The sequence below is a fragment of the Rhea americana genome, unplaced genomic scaffold, assembly GCF_003343005.1.
Source record: "Rhea americana isolate MKP2758 unplaced genomic scaffold, rheAme1 scaffold_111, whole genome shotgun sequence".
Classification (NCBI taxonomy): Eukaryota; Metazoa; Chordata; class Aves; order Rheiformes; family Rheidae; genus Rhea; species Rhea americana.
This window is the reverse complement of record NW_028185162.1, coordinates 1,958,790-1,979,442: the sequence shown is the minus strand read 5'-3', so window position 1 is coordinate 1,979,442 and position 20,653 is coordinate 1,958,790. Positions and strand designations below refer to the sequence as shown.

The following is a 20,653-nucleotide window of genomic DNA, read 5'->3' as shown; positions in this document are numbered from 1 at the left end:
AAAAAAAAAAAAAAAAAAAGGAAAGAAAATCCAACAAACAAAAGAGGTTGGGTTGTCTTCATTCTTGTCTTCAGGCTATTGTGCTTTCCTTTCCATATTGAAAGACTGCCAGCTAAATGTATTCCCATCTGAAAGCCTGGCATTTACAGGAAACTCCCATGTTTGTATGAAAATATTAACCGTGTTTTCCCTTTATACAGCACTTTTCCACACAAGGATCTCAATGTACTTTATAAAAGTAAACGTTATTATTCCTATTTTACAGATAGYGAAATTAAATCACAGGATTAAGTGAATGACCTCATCTGCTATAAACTGCCATAACTTGACTGCAGTCAGTAGAGCACATGCATTAGCACAGGGCTAGCTCATTGCAAAGGGTGTTAGAAATAAAGCCCAGATATCCCAATAGGATATGTGTTAACCTTGGTGCAGAGGAAGGAATCATATCCAAATGAATACCCTTCTTCACAGAAACCTAAAAACAAGGACTGCCTTGTCACTTGTTTTGTTACCCTTGGAGTTTTTGAGGAAAACCAGCTTACGCGCTGCTCTTCCACTGCCGATATCCCATTGCACTCGTGTTGCAAATGCAAGAGGAGAGTTTATTTCATCTGTTGCTCAAAACCCATACATATTTTAAAGCAATCTTACTTAGCAGGAACATATTTTCAAACAACTTTCCAAAGAGATTTGTTAAAGACAGGAAGGGGCTATAACCAATGCCTTAAAAACAGCATTTCAGCTAAGATGACTTAATGAGTTTTTGTTTCTACTTTTACAGCAGACACTGCTTTATTTATTATTATTACATATTATATTATTACGTATATTTATGTTATTTCAGTGGCAGTTTAGTTCAAGAATGCTTAAAATCATTAGGTCTTCCTCTACAAAACTCGAAATCTCTAACATTACATTTCTTTGGAGTATACGGTGTTGACTCAGCCTAGATTCTTTATGAAACTCTCATRTACTTTAGAAAGAACATTTCTTCTTGTTTCATTAGTAACAGAAGTTTCTATATACTGTGCCCCCATTCAGTAAAATGGATCTGGATACATCAATAATGTAAAAACACAGTTGATAAACTGATTCATGTGCAACAACTTAAGACTCAGTATCACAACTTAAAAATGAGTTTGTTTTTTTAAAGCGCTCCAAAGTATTTCTGTTTTCATAAAAGATGAATGATAGTTTTCAACAGAACCCTTAGTTTTTCTCATGCACAACTGAGCAACTCAAGGTTGCCAGATAAAATGCARAAACAGAAGGATAATTCATTTGAATAAATTTATCATCTCAACTGTTTGTGACTTACTGCCATAAACATCTATGAAAAAAGTGTAAGCTTGCAAAGGTACAGAAAACAGCCAACTCTAAGTATTTATATAAAATAYATATTCACACACACACACTAACTGCTGTACATGCTGCAAAGTACACTGGAGCTTCATTAACATCACTGATTGGAAATGATAATATTCTGGGAATCAAACAATAAAAAATTCAAAGATTCTGTATCCCAAACTATGATAAATCATTTATTTTGACAAGTAAGGGTAGTTTAGTTTTAATTATTTATTATTATACTTCGTAGCATATCAGAAAATATGCAGTGATTTATTGTGCAAAATAAAATCTTAATAAAACAAGTCCCTTCCCCAAACTAACAAATAATTAAATCTTCATGGAAACGTGAGGGTAAACTCTTAGGTATTTTTGTTAGTGAGCGTGCACTTTTTAAAGTGAAAATAAGTAATTCCTATTGCATTTGGTTATATTTTAACTTCAATCCTTTACTGCGACCAAGCCATACAAGTAACACAACCTTGGGGATTAAGAGAGAGAGAGAGAGTGAATACATACTCAACTGCTGCCGCCGACACTGCCTTTACCTTGTGGCTGACACGGGAGCGTTTCACTGCTAAAGCAAGCCAGGGCTATAGGAGTAAAACCGCCCAGCTGCCCACCCCTGGTGAAGCCACATCTTACGGAGTTGTTTAATGGCTCCTCTGGYGGGAGATGTTTGGAGGCCAGCCATCTTCACGTACTACTCTCCTCTCTGTTCGTACCTCTCAAGTCTTCAAAATTTAAAGTCTGAAGTCTTTAAGGTCTTAAGTCTTTACAATTGTGTCTCATTTTTCGTTCTCCCTACCTTTGAGCATCACTCCACCTCCGGTGTCCCCAGTGCAGGGCTCCCACCGCCACCTCGACCCCTCCGTTCACGCTAGTCATTTATTGCTCTTTGGTCAAGGGGAAAATTCCCATTATACCTTGAGTTAACGATACAATGAAGAGAAATCCTAACTTTGCCATCACTGCTCCTTTTTCTCTCTGAGCAGAAAATCACAGCACTCCCTGGTATTTAAAGTTAATTACTTCTAAGAGTTAATAATTGYTTCCGGGGACGACAGCGCACTGGCATCATGCAACAAGCCCAGAGTGCTCCTGCATGAAATTTTTAAGGAGCCGAACAAGGAAGACACAGAGGGACAAGAGAGGTGACAGAGTGGGGAGCTGAAAGGATGATCCACAGAGCTGCCACGCTTTGCCTGGCTGGACACGACGGGGGGAAATCATGGCATCGCTCAACCTCCCTGGCTCCCCTACCTAGAAAACCAGATGAACGTCAAGAATACGTCCACCCTCTTGTCACTTCACTGACCTCAAATCAGAGAAGGAAATGGCATTTCCCATCTCTAAGACTTAGAAGTGTGTCAGCAAGTAAAGCAAGGAAAGTTCAGAAATGTGAACTCCGGGTTTAAGAAGGGCAAGAAGGAAGAATGAGATTTTCAAGAAATATCAGCTGTTTAAAAATTTCAAGCAAATATATTTTCTATCTTCAGCAGAAGCATGTTTTTGCTGTTTCCCATGAATTCCTCCTCTGAAATACAGTCCAGTTTAGGCCAGTGGTAATTTCGGAAGAACAAAACATCACATCAAAATCGGTAAGTTAGTTTATTTATCCTCAAAGGAGGAATCATGTTGAACATTACTTTTCAAAGGTGGTCTTAATAACGGAAAAAGTACTTACTGAAACGGTAAAAGGAAATGTTAGTCTAACTACTAAATACACAATTATGTTAAGTACTTGTTTCTGCATCTGTAACAGCTAAGTCTGATGCAAACGTACTTTTTGGCTTATGCAATGGAYTTAATTTCTTCCAGTTTCTTTCAGGCATATAGTGAGGCAAACTGCAAGAAATGTTGCTACAAAAATTACTTTGTTATCATTTTGTAAAGTGTTTTACAAAGGTAAAGCATTAAATGAGGCAAGGGCTCTGGGCATGGCTCAGCAATGCAGCCGAGCTAAGCCAGCAGCTTTGCTGCTGCTGGGAAGAGGCAGTCCAGTTCTTCCGTCACTGAATTTTCCTTTTCCTCCTTTTTCCAAAAAAACAGGAAAAAATGCACAAAAAAATTACCCAGACCCCTGCCACCCCAAACTTAGGCCTTTCAGCAGAACGAAGGAGTTGATCTGCTGCAGGGAAAGGTCCCATGATTGCCAAAACTGGCACGAACAGGGGCAGGCCCGCAGCGGCCAGGAGCGGGAACAAGATACGGGAGAAATGGGGAAGAGGAGGCAGCGACGCCTCTTCCGGCGGCCGTGAGCCGTCAGAGCAGCTCAGAGGAACTGCACGCTGAYGGTTACGTACGGATCCAGGAGCTGCTGAATTACAACCAAAATAAGGATTACGCACATAAGCAGCTTTCAACCTTGACTCATTCAAAAAATCCCAGCAATGTCGAAAAGCACATTGCAGGTTTGCTCCAGTAAGATGGAGATTATCTTCTAAAAATACCTTTGCCGTTTCTGTACAGATAGATATATTCCATTTTAGTATGCCAATGAGGAAGCAAGAAATATCTGTTCTTTAATTACAAAGTCATTTCTTTAATTATCACTGCCTAAAATAAACACACTAGGTAAATCTAGTCATTGCTAAAACTTAAAAAAATAGACCACTTTTGTAAAAATTACAAAGTAATTTTACCAGAGCATCTTTAACACCCACATAACTTTTAACAAGACTACAGATTTTCATATACATATTAACACACTTATAAACACCTAATGCTCTATCTACTAAAGAATTTCTTTTTGATAGAACCAAAAATTCCACTGTGTAAAACCCATTTTCTTTTACTGACTATATAGTAAACACAAGAACTTACAAATCTGCCTTTGGCTTCATCAATATTTTTCCAATATATAAAGAGCTAATATAAATGACAATATACTTGCAGTGATTATCCAACCACAGAGAACAAGACACTACACAGGCCATGGCTTGGAATAACAAGAGTGAAGGACTGMTGAATTGATCTAGATAGGGATCTCTTCGAAAGGGACAACACTACTCTCCATCCTCACCTATGACTGCCTGTCCCTTCGTTGGGTGGCTGCAACCAGCATGCAGGAAGGGTAGGATGGGCATCTGCGACCCTTAAAATTCCTGATTTCTGATCTTACCTGATAGATGGATTCATGTAGCTGATCAAAAAAAAAAAAGTCCCGATAAAGTTTCCCTCTATGAAACAACCCCCAGTTTACATCATTTGGCAATTCTGGATGTCCTCTGCAACCCCTCACCCCCGACATCTCAAACAGTTATTCGATATATAGAATAGACCAAAAGAGCTGTTTGTTTGGATGGGTTTTTTAAAACTTTCACTTTTAAAGCTTCACATGATGTCTTCCCTTCTCAGGAATGTGTGCTCTGCTAAGGAACGCAGGAGAGGAGTTTCAGGGACAAGTTACCAAATTAGTATCCACAGGAGCAAATTACAATTTCTTTGTTCTCCTGTGCGACACAGCCCAATACAGCCCTCGCTAAAAAATAATGCATCATTAAAACATATCAGAAAATCACCGGCTTGAGGCAAGTCAGAGTAGCAACTTCTGACAGGTGAGACAGCCCCAAAGGTGAGGCCCAGCACCAGGTCAGGGACCAGCTCTTCTCACCTTCTGCTAATCCACTAGCTATAGCACTAGGTGAGACCTCCCCGGTCCTGCCTGGCTGCCCTACTATTGCTGCTATTTTTTCACCAGCAAAGAAAGGGTGAGGAAAGGAAAGAAGAGCAGCAGCACAAGACAGAAACGTGGCTGCCTTGGATGTCCCAGGAGCTGCTACCTTCTTGGATCCCCCAGTGCTCACCCTGCCTCATGCCAGTGTGGTTCCAGTTTCCTCACCCCAGGAACCACCTCATCACACCTACTGCCCCCGGCTCTCGATGGCATGAGGGCATGCAGGAGATGGAAGGGGCAGGCATGGTCTCAGTCTGTCGGAGGGAGCTCAGGCAAGGARAAAAGACTACCTCAGCAAGAGCCCAGCTCCAAGAAAGCCTGGGAACGATTGTGTGAGGACACCTTAGTTATAGAAAGATGGTACGCCAGCATTTCCAAAAACATTGTTGTAAAAAGCATCTTGAATTCGCCACGCACTAACTCAGTCGTAGCAAGCTGATAAACATTACTACGCCTGAGAGTTACTCTTAACCTCTTACATAAAGCCTGCAATGTAATGTTCAGCTGCTGACATTAGGTTTGCATGAGTGGACCTGGTTAAAATGGCATACRTCAAAATTCCTTGTTTTTGAGTAATCCACTTCAGACCCTCCAAAAAGGCAAAAATATGTACATAAATCCCTGAGATGCAATTTTGGGATAGCATTTACTTGTGTGCCCTGATAGGGGCCAACATAGTGTATTTAGAAAAATAAAAAGAAGAAAAATTGTAATGGGAAACTTAAATTATTAGAAAGTAAATACATAGCAAGTACTACTCTWCTGTGCATTAAGTCCTTAAGGAGTATCCCTGGAGATCTGTACTTTTCACTGATTTGCATATTTTCTTACTCCACACAATAAAGATTGCTAAGTGCATATAAACAAACTGATGAAATCCCAAWGATGAGGAAAAAAAAATCATACTTAGAATTTTATGAGAAACTCACATAAAATCCTACCTGATTTGCTCTTTCGAGGTCTGTCATGATCATCTCAATTTCATCAGCCCTGGGAGAACAAGAGAGCACAAGCACCGTTACTACATGGTGAACGACACCTGCAATGCAAGTCCAATGCAACGTATAACTGTAACATTCGTACAAACAACACCGATTTTCAATACTATTTTAAAAGGACACAGTGAAGACTGACTGACTTTTTGACTGCTGAAATTCTCTTGGGTTTTGGCTGAGGTGACTGGTTTGTAAGCCTCCAACTCCTTTGCTTATTCCCTTTCTGCAATGCAGTAGCATATCAATAACTCAGAATATTTAACAGATCTTTGAAGATCTTAATGCCAGACCTTCTGCAGAAGGACTGTGTCATCTTTCCTAGATGTAAAGTGCTTCACAAGTGGTAATTATGAAGAAGTCAAAGACTGTAATTCTTCAATCAACTACTTGTACATATGAACACAAAAGTAACCTATTATTCTTCTGTTTTAGTGTGTCTAGAAGTTTGGTTCTAAATTTTACTAAAAGAAATTATGAGGTCAAAGAAACAGAGAAATTTAAGTATAAACTATGCAGAAGAGGGTTTTTGATACAATTTTTATGGAACTCTAAATTTAGACTCAGGCCCTTAATACATTTACAAAGCTGAATAGAAAAGATAATGGGTTGAAAACTATATAAATGGTAAAGGAAAGGTAGATCCATCATATGTATGTGTTAGGCACCAACTACTAGCTGTGACCCTGCAAGAACCCCAGCATTTCTAAGGCTTTGCTCATGCAAACGGATCGGATCCTTAAGCAATCTCTTTTACCGTCATGCTGAATTACAGGCAACTGTTTCACAACTGTACTCTCATCCATGAAAGACAGCAGAAAAGGGGCCTACATACCAAAAAAGTATGTTCTGTATCAGTACAGTAAGACATATTACATCTCCCTAGACACTTGCCTGTCTTACATCTCTCTAGACCATATGGATGCAATAAACACCATCCTCATCTCCTCCGAACAGCAGCTTTAACCAGCAAGTCCTTTTGCAATCTGCCAACACCATAATGTGTGCTTTTTGTTTTTAATCTGTAGCAGATCATTATCAGTAAAAGCTGTGAAATAGTGGAATTCCCTTCTTCTGCTGATGTACAAAAGTCAGCTTTTGTTTTCCTGCAGATCCTACAGAAGATCCATTTTTCTACACACACATTTGCTGGGAAAGATGGCTAATTGAAGTACACTGGGGTACTGGCACACTCAGCATTGGATTATTATACTGGATATTGACTTATTCTTCAACAGCATTTTAGGTTTTTGCATGCACACTTAGGGAAATGCAATAAAGATCATAATAAGTAAATGTGTACGTATATAAATTAATGGAAAATTATTTTTAATTACAGCCTTTAATGTTGTTGGGGCAGCATGAATTGCCTTTTGAAAAATMTTTTGGACAATAATGAAAAACAGATTAACATGTGTTTTCTTGTGCAGAAGMAGCTAATGTGCTTTCATACTGGAAAGAAACACGCAGAAGATGTTTTGAATTAATAATAAATAATACACATTAGTTACTGAAYTGAACAACTGCTCTTCAGGCAAATAAGGACCTTTAAAATCTTTGCGTGGACTAATCAGAGACTAACCTGGCCAGGTTCATACGAGCCTACGATAACTTTTTAGATCTGTCTAGTCTAGTTTTGAAACAACGCCTTTTGTTTTAGACTCCAGCCCTAAAATTCCGTTCTGTCTTTTTAAACCGCAAATGAAAATTAAAGTATTTYACATGGAAAAAATGTCCATCAAAACATGCAAAGGACCAATGCATCTGTAACAGAGTATGACAGAAGAGAGCGTCCTAAAACACCGAAACATATTTCCCAGTGTTTTACAAATATTTTTAGCCATGAKAGCTTAAGGATCCTCTTTATGTAAGCTTATGTATTCAGGTTGAATTTATATGTGGATGCCTCAGGTTATATGGAGCCACTGTGTGATGTCTGGACTATGTTACACACTGCTCGCGTCAGAGCCTGCGAGCGTCCCATTCCAACACAACGGTTACAGCTTAAGCAAATTCAGTTTTCTTTAGCTTTTTGTGTGGAGCAGGGGTTTGGAGAACAGCACAATTCCTGCCTCTCATTCCCAACAGGAGAACGCTAGTGTCAGATATCAGCCCAAGGCCTTAGAAACTGCATGACCTGAGAAGACTGACGGACTCAGAAGCATGAAAATCTCTGACTGGGAGAGGAGAAGAAACTGCCATGCTTTCTGGAGCAGAAGGGTCATTTTTCAGTTTTTTGGTCGAGGAAAAAGCCTAGCTGTAAGCAAAAGCAATAGACTCCGTGATGCAGAAGAGAGATGGGCATTGAGGAGGCAGAAGCATGAGAGGGTCTGGAGCCACCAAASGACCCTCCGCTACATCTGAAGATCACAGGGGCAAGTTAAGGAAGTCAAGGGTAGAGAAACGGATGAACATAGCTCATTTATGTCTACTCTGCACACATCTATACCAACTTCCAAACCCTACGAAAGCCTATTTATTACACACTCACAAATGGGTACTGAAGCCCCAAATGAGAAGGGGCTAAGAGCAGTAAAGCAGAAGAGCACCTCGGGTCAGGTGAAAGGTATAATGCTGCTAGCAGGACAGCGAAAACAGATTTAGACTGGAAGGCAGGACAGTGCCTGAAAAATGAGCTACAAGGACTTAAAACAATCCTGTATTTAAAATGGACATGAGTATTAATAGTGGTGTTTGTATGCCATTTCTGCCAGGGTCAGAATTTAAAACATCTATCRTTGCACTGGTATATGCAGTCAATTACAAAAAAAGCAATGGAGGATACAGAGCACCATAAAAATGACATTTCTGCCCTTCAACGTGCACAGATAATTCTGACCAAATCCAGTAGAAGTGTCAAACTGTAGCCAAAGGCAAAATCGTCCCTTTGTCCTTACATTCAGATACAGCAGCTGATGGCTCCTGAACTCTCTTTTCACTTGTACCTTTTTTAGGGYCTAGTTTTTCCCCATCTTTTTCCACATACCTAGTAAAAGAATATGAGATCTCCAAAAAACTTCAAACAAAGCATCTCCAGCCTAACAATCTGCGCATCCACCAAGGTTAATGCTGCACCCATAAATGTTATCTTAAAGTACAGTAAYGAATTAAATTACTCTATATTCTTTCCTAGCATAACTGTCAACAGCATTCAGAGGAATCTTCAAGCAGAATTCAGCYTTTTCATTTTAAAAGCTCAACTACCACATCAGCAGCTGGCACTTGGCAGTCTAAAGTCACTTATTGCAGATCTCTAATAGCAACGTTCACTGTTTGCTCAGCAGAAGCATTTATTATAAAGGAAATCACAGCTCTCGCACCTCTCACGCCCTCGCAGAAGCACCGTGCAYCGCTGCGTGCTTTACTAAGCAGGCTGCTGTCGGCAAACCTGGGAGCAGCGGGAATGCTGGTGTGGCGCCCGCAGCCAGCCCAGCCTGGGCATTTGCGAGGGATTCACCATCTGCCACGTTTGCTCATTTTCAGACCTTCCTATTTTAATATTTCCTGTTCATTTCAATGGAACTACTGCTTGACAGGCAAAATACCATTACGCTTAAAGCAGGCGGTGTCTTGTCCTACTGGTTTTCATGTACGCTCTGACGGGGAACCTTGAAGAGAGCGATGGCCAAGCTGAACAAACCTGCAGTKACATCGATCCTGAGCCTCTGAGCAACCCAAGTGTGAACCCACTTCGCGAACCCAACTCCATGCGAACYCAAGTCACTTATCAGAGCTGCAGATCTGGTGATTTTTGCTTTTAACTTTCTTAGTTCCTGAAACAGCACATGACTTGGCTTCCTGTGACCACCTAGAGCTTGCCCTGTTCCCCAAGAGTGGAAGGCAAGGGAGGTAAAAAAAAAAAAAGGGGGGGGGGAAGGAAAAAGAAAGTTCTGTCTTTCTTTCTATGGATACAGAGAAGCAGGGTATTTATTTAGAAGGGACAGGACCTCTTGCTAAGTTACACTGAGGATTATAGTATTTTACAGAAGGTTTCCRCATTACAATGGTCAGGATTAATGCCACCACTATTCAGGGTTTCTCAAGGGTGATACTTTCTTAAAATTAAGAGAGAGGTAACAAAGAACGGGTAAAAGCTCTTTTCAAGAATGAAAACTATCTATCTTGTGTTATTTTATTCCATAAATAGTACAAACATTAACCTGATCTAATTCCTAATCTCTGTGTTGGAGCAAAAGTAATCAYGCAAGCAAGACAGTGCTTCAATCTACACTACAGGGAGTCTGGTCTAAGTTTCCGCACTTTCAGGCTAAGGAACATGGCAATCAAGTTTGAAGTTCAAGCGCTTGGAGCTACAGAATAAGCATCAACAAGTAAAAAGGATCTGAACAGTTGAAGCAACATGATCACGAAACACGCTGCTATTGCCTYGCTTGCTGTTGGGTACAAAGTGAAAAACAAAACACACTAAACACAAAACTTTTTAAAAGGTATAAAATTTTACCAGTTATGAAACAGCCCTCAATACTAACACATCATCCATTAAAAAGAGAATTTAAGGAGTTTTCAAAAAAACACTCATTCAATTGAATCGCATAGGGGAAATCAAAAACAGAAAGGCTCAATTTTCTTTTTAAGATCAAGATAACCGATTAGGTTTGAACAGCATAACAAGCACACAAATTCCCAAGCAGGTAGAACAGAAAAATAGAATTTCTTTTTCTAAATGAAGTTAAATCAGATAAAAACTGCCAAACGCATGAAGATATTTGCTTGCAAGCAAGGCGAATCTGGACTCATGATCAAAATCCAGCTGATCCAACTCCTTCATTTAGCTACTAACTGAAAGAGGCAGAAACAATTCCTTTTTATTAACATGACAAGTGAATGGTTTGCCAAATCTTGTGGCTACAGCCCCCAAAACATTAGGACTTACTGAACCTTGAAGGAAACTGCTGTTGCATTCTTTATACATGGAAGAACTGAAAAACGCAGATGACACTTCTGAAACTGCAGTCGGTGGTGGGGCCAAGAAACTTCACTAACAGGGCAGATTAATATTTTGGCTTGGCAAAAAACAAACAACATTTTTCTCACACCTTTGTTTTCTTTAAAAACACCTATAAGCTTATTGGTCAGAGCAAATGGTGTATGGGGCCACCGGGACTTGTTAAAACGTTCTAATTACTAGAACATTTATGCACTCAATTTCAAACTAAAAGCATACATTATCAAATAATGTGCGTTTCTGCTTAATTAAATAAACATACTAACATGCATCTACTCTCATCACTGCGGCAAGGCTGAGCAGAATTTGGTGGAATTTGGTAAATATCCTCTTAATGCTGGAGGCAGTATAATCCAGCACTTTTATGTTATAGAAGAAACCCAAGGATCCTAGCAAGAGTTGTCTTGAACATTTGGAAAGGGGAGAAAAGAGAAAAAAAATCAGAGTTAAAAAAAAATGCAGAATACTGAATCTTTCAAGTTTCAATGAAGTTTCTATCAGGAAAGGTTCCCGGGCCTAGGATCACTAAACCACCTGAGAACTGCCTGCTGCTTGATGAGCATGGGAAATCTAGCATCTGAATCTTCCATTTTTTCTTTAAATAGAAAAGGAGGAGGATGAATTTCCTACCAAAATTCAAGACTGTTTATGGACTCTGCTAGAAGAATCTCACATCTAACCCCTGCATCTCAGCTTCTCCAAGTGAAGGTGTAAATGCTGCTGGCTTGCTTAATTTCTAGGATCTACGAATGAACATCCAAACATACTTTCTTTTAAGAATACATCAGATAGAAGGCAATATAAAAAACACCAACTCTGTTTATCTTGCATATTATGAGTATCACTACAAACATAATTAAGGCATTTTTAGAATTCATAATAATTCTAATCCAACAAACACCCATATGAGATAAATCCACATTTATTCCTAATACAACCTCCAAAAGTCATAGACACAAGGGTCATACAAAAAAAAGCACATTATTCCAGCATCACCAGTATAGCACGTCAAAATGCAAGAACTAATACACGTTTTAGGAATAAGTTTTCAAAWCTACTTTTCAAATTGCAAGAGCTATAGGTTAATATTTTCTTTCACAGCAACYCTCTAAGGATCTTCAGATCAGATAATCCTTTTTCCAATGTCATATAAATCTAGGCCTCTTGTAAAAGAATTTCTCTGTTCAGGGATTCATAAATCCACCAACTTTAGTAATAAATTGGGTGTTTCCTTTCCTCGGAACTCAATTGAAGAAAAAAATCCGCTCTCTGTTAAGCAGTGAAACACTGAAGGCTTTACATTGAGAGATCAAAGAACTGTTGGTTTCAGGTGCTCTGGCGATTATGCAATACGTCACCTGGATTAATCTGCAGCACAGTTAAATAGCCAGTRTACACAGTTCAGGACCCATGCTGGAGTTATCCCACACTAAATCAAATTCTTCCCCTAGCAAAAAGGAGAGAGATTCAATGCTAACGTTTCCCTATTTTTTTTAAATGTTACTAGAATTCCGCTCACCGTGAGCCTCGTACCAGTGCAGTGCACCGCACACAGGCTCAACCTGAAAGAAACTCCCCGTCTTGCAACGATTCCTCGCTAAGCACYAAGTTAGGATCCTAAGTACGGGGATCAAGTAGTCTCCCCCGCTGCGGGTAGGATCTTCAAACAAACCATGTCCTAAGTGTTTGAGAGATGTCAAGTGATTTTCMAATGTTGACAAAGGTTAAAGAAACTGCTTATAAAGCTTAAGATATTGAGTAATACTTGGATAATACGAGAATCATCTTGATCGTTAGAAGGGGGGGAAAAAAGACCCTATAGAATTAAACCTCTTTAAAGCTACAGAAAAACTGCTGTCCTATAAAACCTCTACAGCACTTTTTTTTCCCCCTCCCTCTCTCTTTCATGCCTTAAGCCAGGATTTTAAGGGTAAAAAAAACAGGTTTGAAATTACAAAGTTTTAAACACAACAGAAATCAACTTTATTGCACTGATGCACTAGGGAGCAGAGTTTCTAAAGATCAGCAAAGGGTTTTATTAATTATTTCTCCAGAGCGAGAGAAATTGATGTGAGTGATACTAATTGATAATGCCCAATAAAAATCTAAAGAGAAAAAAAAAWTCAATATAACAGAAAATATATACTTGCAGAATCTTAAAGTTGCGTTACTCATAGTTTTACACACACATAAGCTTGTCGCACTTTGCAAATGAAAGAACAATACATATCGTAAGCAGCTGGAATGAAGAAGGCTAAATACATATTAGTTGTATTAAAAATTTAGCTCAATCTATAAACAAGTGGTCCACCTCTTTATTCAAAGATGATACTATTTTCTGAAGTACAGTATATTTTGCAACACAGTCAATATGAACCTTTAATTCCCAGAACTAGTAATTCCTCCATTTAAGCATCCCCTATTCAACTATAGTTGCATTTTTTTCCCCACACGAGAAGGTCTCCTGTGTACTCTGTGGCCAATCATCACGCTGCATGTTATGGAGAGGGATGTCAGATACAAAAAGAAAAGCATTTGATTGTTCTCCTTGTCYCATGATCAAACATGACCTATTTCCCCACGTATTTTCACTTTACTCCACGAAGCCTCAGGACTCGCGTTAAAATCATTAATCAAAAGTGTCCAGAATTGGATTATTCTATGTTCCCTCACCATGAGAAAGTGGGCAACAATCCTCTGGGTAAGAAAAGACTTCAAGAAGGCTGCTGATAATAGCACGGAAATTCAGTTTGCCCCCCATGACCACATCTCCTGCTCTGCAATCTGAAGCAGCACAATGTAATCCCTGGCCAAAGAGGCAGCCTTCTGCAGAAGAGGACACCTTGGACAAAGGGGCGCTGGGGATTGTGTCCATGATTATGATTATGACTGAGAGCGTACAGTAGCCATCTGAAACTTCCAGAAACAAATGATCTTCTTCAATCTGATCTAAAAATCGCTCTCCATTAACTTCTCAGGCAAGCTGACAAGAAGTCTCCAACCTCATGTGGGAGGTTGAGGCTCATTTTCCTACAAGTTCTCATCCTAGCAGACAAAAAAAAAAGTAGTCCCAACAAATCAGTTCTGGGAATCATTTGGATCCAACTTTAGAGGCTATGGAGAAAATGAAAACTGTTCCATGTTCAATTTTTGCTCTACTACTGCCAGAACCCCACCTGCTTTAATGTCTAGAAGCACCACCACTGAGACTGAGAYACTGGTGCTAGTCACCAGATTTGCAGGATAAAGTCCTCAAGATGAGGAACACAATCTCTGAGCTCAGAACACGCAGAATATTCATGCTCAAAGCAGACTATTTAGACAAACAAGCATTTCCACTTGTCGTCCTGGTCACTGCCTATCGGCTTTGTGCCATGCCCTGGCTAGCAGGAGGCACTGCTTGATCCAATATGATGGCTCTGACCGTTTTCTAACAATACAGGATGACACAGATGCCGCAAACTCTCTATTTCCTGGTGCTTCTTATTACAAATTGAAAGAGCTTGCTGCAATTCTCCTCTCCTGACTTCAACTGATTCAATAACATATCGGAATTTAAACACAGACACTCTTCCCTCTCCCTCACTTAAACACAAAGTGTATCAAAAGCATGGAATTACTACTGASTTGGCCTTGAGCAGCCAACATGATATCAATTTTACATGTTTTATAAAGCAACAGCATGTAGAAAGCAACTCAAATGCAGGTCATATCAAGCATGTGACCCACAGAGCAATCAAAGGCTGCCTGAAACTGTCATTCAAGGTTCAATCATCTTCTTGYAGGAAAAATGAAACATCTGTGGCCCAGAGAATTAAGTTATGTATTGCATAATTCATCTGGTGTCTGCCACAGCAGCCATTTTAATGCTCTAGTGATAAACATGCTTGATTATTTTTGTTTTGTTTCCCATTGCCTCYATGGTATTTCTATTTATCTATCCATACTACAATGCATATTGCAGACAATAAATATACAAACAGCGTTACAGTCGGCTGATAAGACGTGGGAAATCAGCAGTCTTATTAATCACATTAAGACGGCACCATCATTAAATCTTATGTTCGCTGTAATTGTACTCATTTTGCTTCTTTTGGATACATTCTATAGTTAGATTTGATGATGAAATCATTGTTCCCTGAGCCTCCAACACAAGCTTTCCAGGTCTTTTTATTAGAAAGCTGCCTTCCTTGTTCACAAAGCACATTTTCCCCCGTTTCGTAGGTATTCCCTCCCCTCTTTTTTTTTCGTTCTTGATGGAAGCAGGAGGAAAGAGCATCTCATGCCAGACAAGGCAGGACCCTCCMCCCCCTTGCCCACTTTTTCCACTAATGTGTTTGTGGTCCCCACTTCGAGAAACTCTAATCTAAACTATCCCTTGCAAGCCATTCTGAGCAAAATCCTCAATATAAACCAGCAAATTTGCACTACTAAAAAACCTGATCAACTCTGGTATCGAGCTGTACTCGATACCTGAAATCTCACCCGTTGTTTAAGTGTCTTGGATAGAACATATGTACCCAACCCACAAYGCTCTTTGCAGAGGTGAGCCAGTGGACAGGACAACATATTCTCCCGTAAGCATGCATACAAATAAAGCACCGTTTCCAACGGATTGTTCCTATAAAGCTGTTTAGAAAATATATACTGCAATAAAATCAGCTGTCCCACCACTGCTTTGTAACAGCCCCCTATTGCTACATCCTCCTGCAATATTTCCAGGGCATTCCCTCATCCTCTAAATGTTATCTTTCCACTTCCCAGCTCACAAAAGGAAACACCGACAACGGACGAGCAACCAGCAGGTTGACAGGCAACTGCTGCTCTCAGACTGCAGCCCTCCTCTCGAAGGAGCCCTCTCAGGCTTCCTCTCCTAGCTGCTTCCAAATCTTACAAAATTCACCAGAAATCCCTGTCCGCGAGACCTCTAATGTCACTAATTTCCAAGGAAATCAATCCTCGGCTTCCAAGTCAATTTAGGAGGGGAACTGATGAACTGCAAACTGATCAACAAGCAGGCTGGCAGCAAACCAGACCACGAGCTCATGAAAGCTTCATTTCCTTAGGAAGCCAGGCGAAAAACAGCGCTCRTGCAGTGCTACCACCGGCTACATGTGAAACTGCTCCTCCAGGGAAACACAGAGACCCCAATCCAGGAGAGCAGAACCCTCACCTTTGCTTCTGCTTGAAAAAAGATGTAGCAAAGTATAAAGGAAGGACTTCCTTAAAGACCACACCTTAACTGATCAATTCTCTTGCTCTACAACTTGCAAAAGCTGTTTTATAATGTTTTCTTCAAATATATAATAATAGGGGACAGTTTKGGATTTTGAAAGGTACAGCACTTACAATTTCCTTCTTCCCACTGATGGGGTTAAAACAGATCACTTATCCAAAAGTAGTTACATTCATTACAGGCATGCTATGTATCATTCTTTTTACTGGAATGACATATTTTAAATCAGCAGGAAGAGTTGTCTATGTTTTGATTAAAGAGCCTCTAAAAATACACACAAATRTTTTAACTTTACTCAGTAATGTCACTGGACTTACAACGTGTAAAACATGCATCCTGGCACACTCAAGGGCATAGTTTATTTTTTAGAGGCACTATGACAAACTTGAAAAATTACTAGGGCTTCTGAATAGTTACAAAATGAACAACCTTCTAATTTCACACRGATGCTGATAGCAGATATTTTTGTATGTTTATTTTYTTTTAAAACAAGAATAACAAAAAAATGCACCACTTTTCTATAGTAACTGTTCACAACTTCATTATAGCAACATACCAGATTAATCTTTAAGAGCTCCTTCCAGAGCAACTCAGCATCTCCTGTTCTCCTTAACTGCAAGAGGAACTGAGGACCTCAGCTATTTGGAAAATTTAGATTGACCTCTATTAATTTCTCCCCTTGTTTATTTTGTATCTTTGCCCACCATTATAAGAAACTATAGAATGTTTTCCTTTGACTTACCTTGGTCTATATTCAGTGAAATGAATTTAAGGTAGTTTGAAAATAAAACAGGACAATAAGGCAATTTTGTGTRCATGTGTCACTCCACAGGCTTGTGTCACGGGAAAATTACTGTTTACCACCACAGCAATGACCGATCATCGACATCCTACCTGGTGGAGAATGGTAATTTTCCAGTGGCCTGACCAGGTATTAGGGTAAATATAACGGGTTATCGAAGAGATGCCACACTTGTACCAACACTGGGTTGAAAAGCTGCAGGTCTCAAGTTATCTGTTCACTCTGTCCAGGCTGACTTTGGTAAGTGGCACCATGGAGTATAAGGTAACATCCTATATGGCCTTTTGAAGGATTTACTGACATAAAACAAGATAAGTGTCTAGTAGGCCAATAATTCCAACTTAGTTTTATTTTTATCAAGCTGCTTATATGTCCCTTCCAGCACATTTACTAACAGGCACTCAGATATAGTATCACGCTTTCTGATATCATCAAATTCACCTGTAACATCTGGTCACTGTTTTATGATTAAGGACATCAAAAAGCATTCATCTGGTGACAGCATCTGTATATGATGGCAACCAACCAGGATCATCGCCATCTTTACAATAATGCATCCAATTACCAACACGGCTTGCTCTCTCCCCAGATAGCTCCGACTCTGCTCCAAATGGGAACGTCACTTTGCCAGACTCCAATTTGCAGTTTCAGCCTATGGCTACCAACAGTGTGAATCTTTCTGATTTGAGTGAGAAAGCAGCAAAAAAAATGGCAAAAAGAAGTTAAGGAGAGAACCAGAGTCTAAAGAACAGAGAAAACTAGAACAGGAGGAGAAAAGAGAATGGAAGGAGAAAGATATATTAGCTGTCTACAAACAAAAATAAACTGTATATATATTACACACAGAAAATTACTCAAAATAATCCTGCCTGGCAAAAAAGAACAACCCTAAGTCCTACTGTAAGGCCTTGGAGGACAGCAGTGCAGTATTTCCTAATTTAATCTTCTACAATTTTATTTGCAGCAATACTTCTCAAATTCTCTATTTCCCTTTCAACAGTTGTTTAGCCTTTAAAATACTGCTAAGGTAAAATAGCTTCAGGCTTGACTAATACTGTAATCTGTGGTATGGAACTATTTGATTATTCTGTTTCAACAGTTATTATAACTGGTTTAGTATTTCCGCAGAATGGGAGTGACTATGGAAATAGTCTTCTGTCAGTAGTGATAATTCCTCAACATTTCTATTAAATCTAAGGACATGCTGATGTCAGAAACCTTTTTGGTGGATGAAAATCATCCTTCCCAAATGTAACAAGCAGCTGTAGCAGAGCAAGGAGGCAAGCCAATGTAGATTTACCCTTTAGATTTACTTAGTTTTTAAYGCAATCGTTACTCTATTAACGAATGGGTCTTATAGGCACCAGATTGGCATTTTGTCAATGAGAAATAACAATTGACACAGCTCATCCTGCCTCCGTCCCCCACCTCCTCGCTTCCACTTCCAGGCTGCTGTCGCCGCTCCATCACCCTCCCCATCCAGCTGGCTGAAGTGYGCAATAAAGAAGTTTCTCTGATGTTGTATCTGTAACAAGATCCCCTCGCTGTCACAAAAAAAAAGGGGGGGGGAGTGGGACTATATGGACAGCATGCATCAATACACTGTAAAGCTCAGGAATTTCATCCAAGGACATTTTTCTTAAATCTGTTCCCAGAAGTAATCAATAATGAAGTCTTTCGTGGGCYATTCAGCTTTTTATATGGTCATCCACGTATAGAGGTTTGGCAAACTTCACTGTGCTACTGCTACTACATAGGCAGAAGATAAAAGGAAACAGGAATTAAGTAAAAAAAAATGTAGAAAAAAGATTAAATAAAGTTTGGTTAAAATAATATAGGTATTGGACAATACAGTCTCCAAAAAAAGGTAACAGAAAGCATTAGAAAAAGAGCAAAGTTCATCACTCAGAATTAGCACTCAAAGTGGTTTCTAATTACCGAGCTGGATCAAAACTCTGCATTTATGTAACATTTCTCCCTTCTGCCACCTACCTGCCTTCCTCAGCTCGGGTCTAATGGCGTGCCACCGCCTCKCTGCCAATGAGCACGACAAAAATCAATCAAACAGTCAGAAAGACAAATAACTTTTCTGTATCACAACYAAAATATGTTTTGGATCAATAACGTAAAATTAACTCCTACCCCTTTGCCAAGAGAATAGATTATTTCCTGCGAGTACAGATAGATAGAGATGTTATGTAATCAAGACTAGCTCACTCYGCCATATTTAGTGGGCACCGTCTTTCAGGGAAGAGCGTTGAAGTCCGCCCATCATCAGTCACAAAMCCTGAACCAAAATGGTTTTCTGATGAGTTAAGCTGGTCCAACATACTTAACACCAAGATACCGCATATTTACAACTACAATARCAACTGTGCCAGTATGAAGGCAATGAACAGGGAAAAGACTGGAAAGGCACTGTTGTGGTGTGCATAGTCATCCAGCGGTGTTAGGAGGATCAAAAGAGATTATGAAAAGAATCCTAACCAAAATTTTTGTACCAGGGAACCCACAACAGCAATTTCTAATCTTTCTAATTTGCAGATTACCTGCAGTTTTCCATCAGAGCATCAGATATTGGTACCGCACATTTGCACTTAATGACTGGTTGCCTTTCACGGTAATTTTTGTGATCTCTTAGCAATAACCCGTGGACTTCCAGGAATGCGCGGAACACGCCCGGAAAATCACGGTGATCTCGACCACCAACGCAGAGCACAGCCCTGCTATTACTGCAGCCTGAGCTCTCACACGGTGCAAAGCTAAGAGCCCTCTGCCATTTCTGAGGTCCACGGTACCTTAATTAAAAGGATAACAAATGTATCCGCGTGTAGTCCACCAGATGTGAACAGCAGCATCATCAACGCCATCGTCTTTCCTTTCCTCCACSTCCCCCACCACACACCGTGAGAAAGTTAATTCTGAAGTCAAACACTACTTCCAACTTTTACGACGGCAGATATGGGAAAATTCAGAGTAATAAGGCATTAGAAAAGCTCATGATTAAACTAATAGTTCATTTATAGGCCATCCACACTTTTAAAAAGTGAAAGAACCAGTCCATGTTCCCAACTGGAACGTGGAAGAAAAAGATGGTTTAGTGGTGTAGCTAATGGCGCTCAGAAGAATCAAAAACTTCACGCAGACTAAAAATTCTTCGTAATCACAATGTTTTACAACGGTAAGAAAACAAGCAGGATAAATAGAAATCAGAMGTCCCTACTTCAGTGTAACTCTCAAACCCTTCAGTGTTCCCTCAAAGGGGTGGGAAAGCTAGAGAGGAAAGGAAGCACCATGCCTATTAAAATAATAATAATAAAAGGTAATTACAGTTGGCTCCAAATGTTAATAATGTAATTGTTGCAGGATTTGAGCACTGCAAATGATGCGCAGAGCAAATGTATTCGCAACTGCCTACAAAAAAAACCCTTAAAAGCAGACAACTCTGAAAAAAAAAACGGAAACTTTTATAATACATTACTCTGACGCACATGGCATTGAGAAATCCTCTGCATTATGTTGCTTTGGGGACTGGCAACAAGAAGATCTCATTGACTTGCCATGAAGAGGAAAGAGCAATGACGTGTAATTTGGGAACATCAGTTACCTGCATGATTGGAGCAAAATA

The 20,653-nt window shown here is 39.7% G+C and overlaps 1 protein-coding gene across 1 annotated transcript in view; it reads right to left on the bottom strand.

The window, feature by feature from the left end:
• CUX1 (cut like homeobox 1) overlaps positions 1 to 20,653 on the bottom strand; it is a 198,428-nt gene that overhangs the window by 68,082 nt on the left and 109,693 nt on the right. The window contains exon 9 of the mRNA XM_085314717.1: positions 5,971 to 6,019. Within this exon, the coding sequence (XP_085170843.1) occupies positions 5,971 to 6,019 (49 nt within the window). The remainder of the gene's footprint in view (positions 1 to 5,970; positions 6,020 to 20,653) is intronic.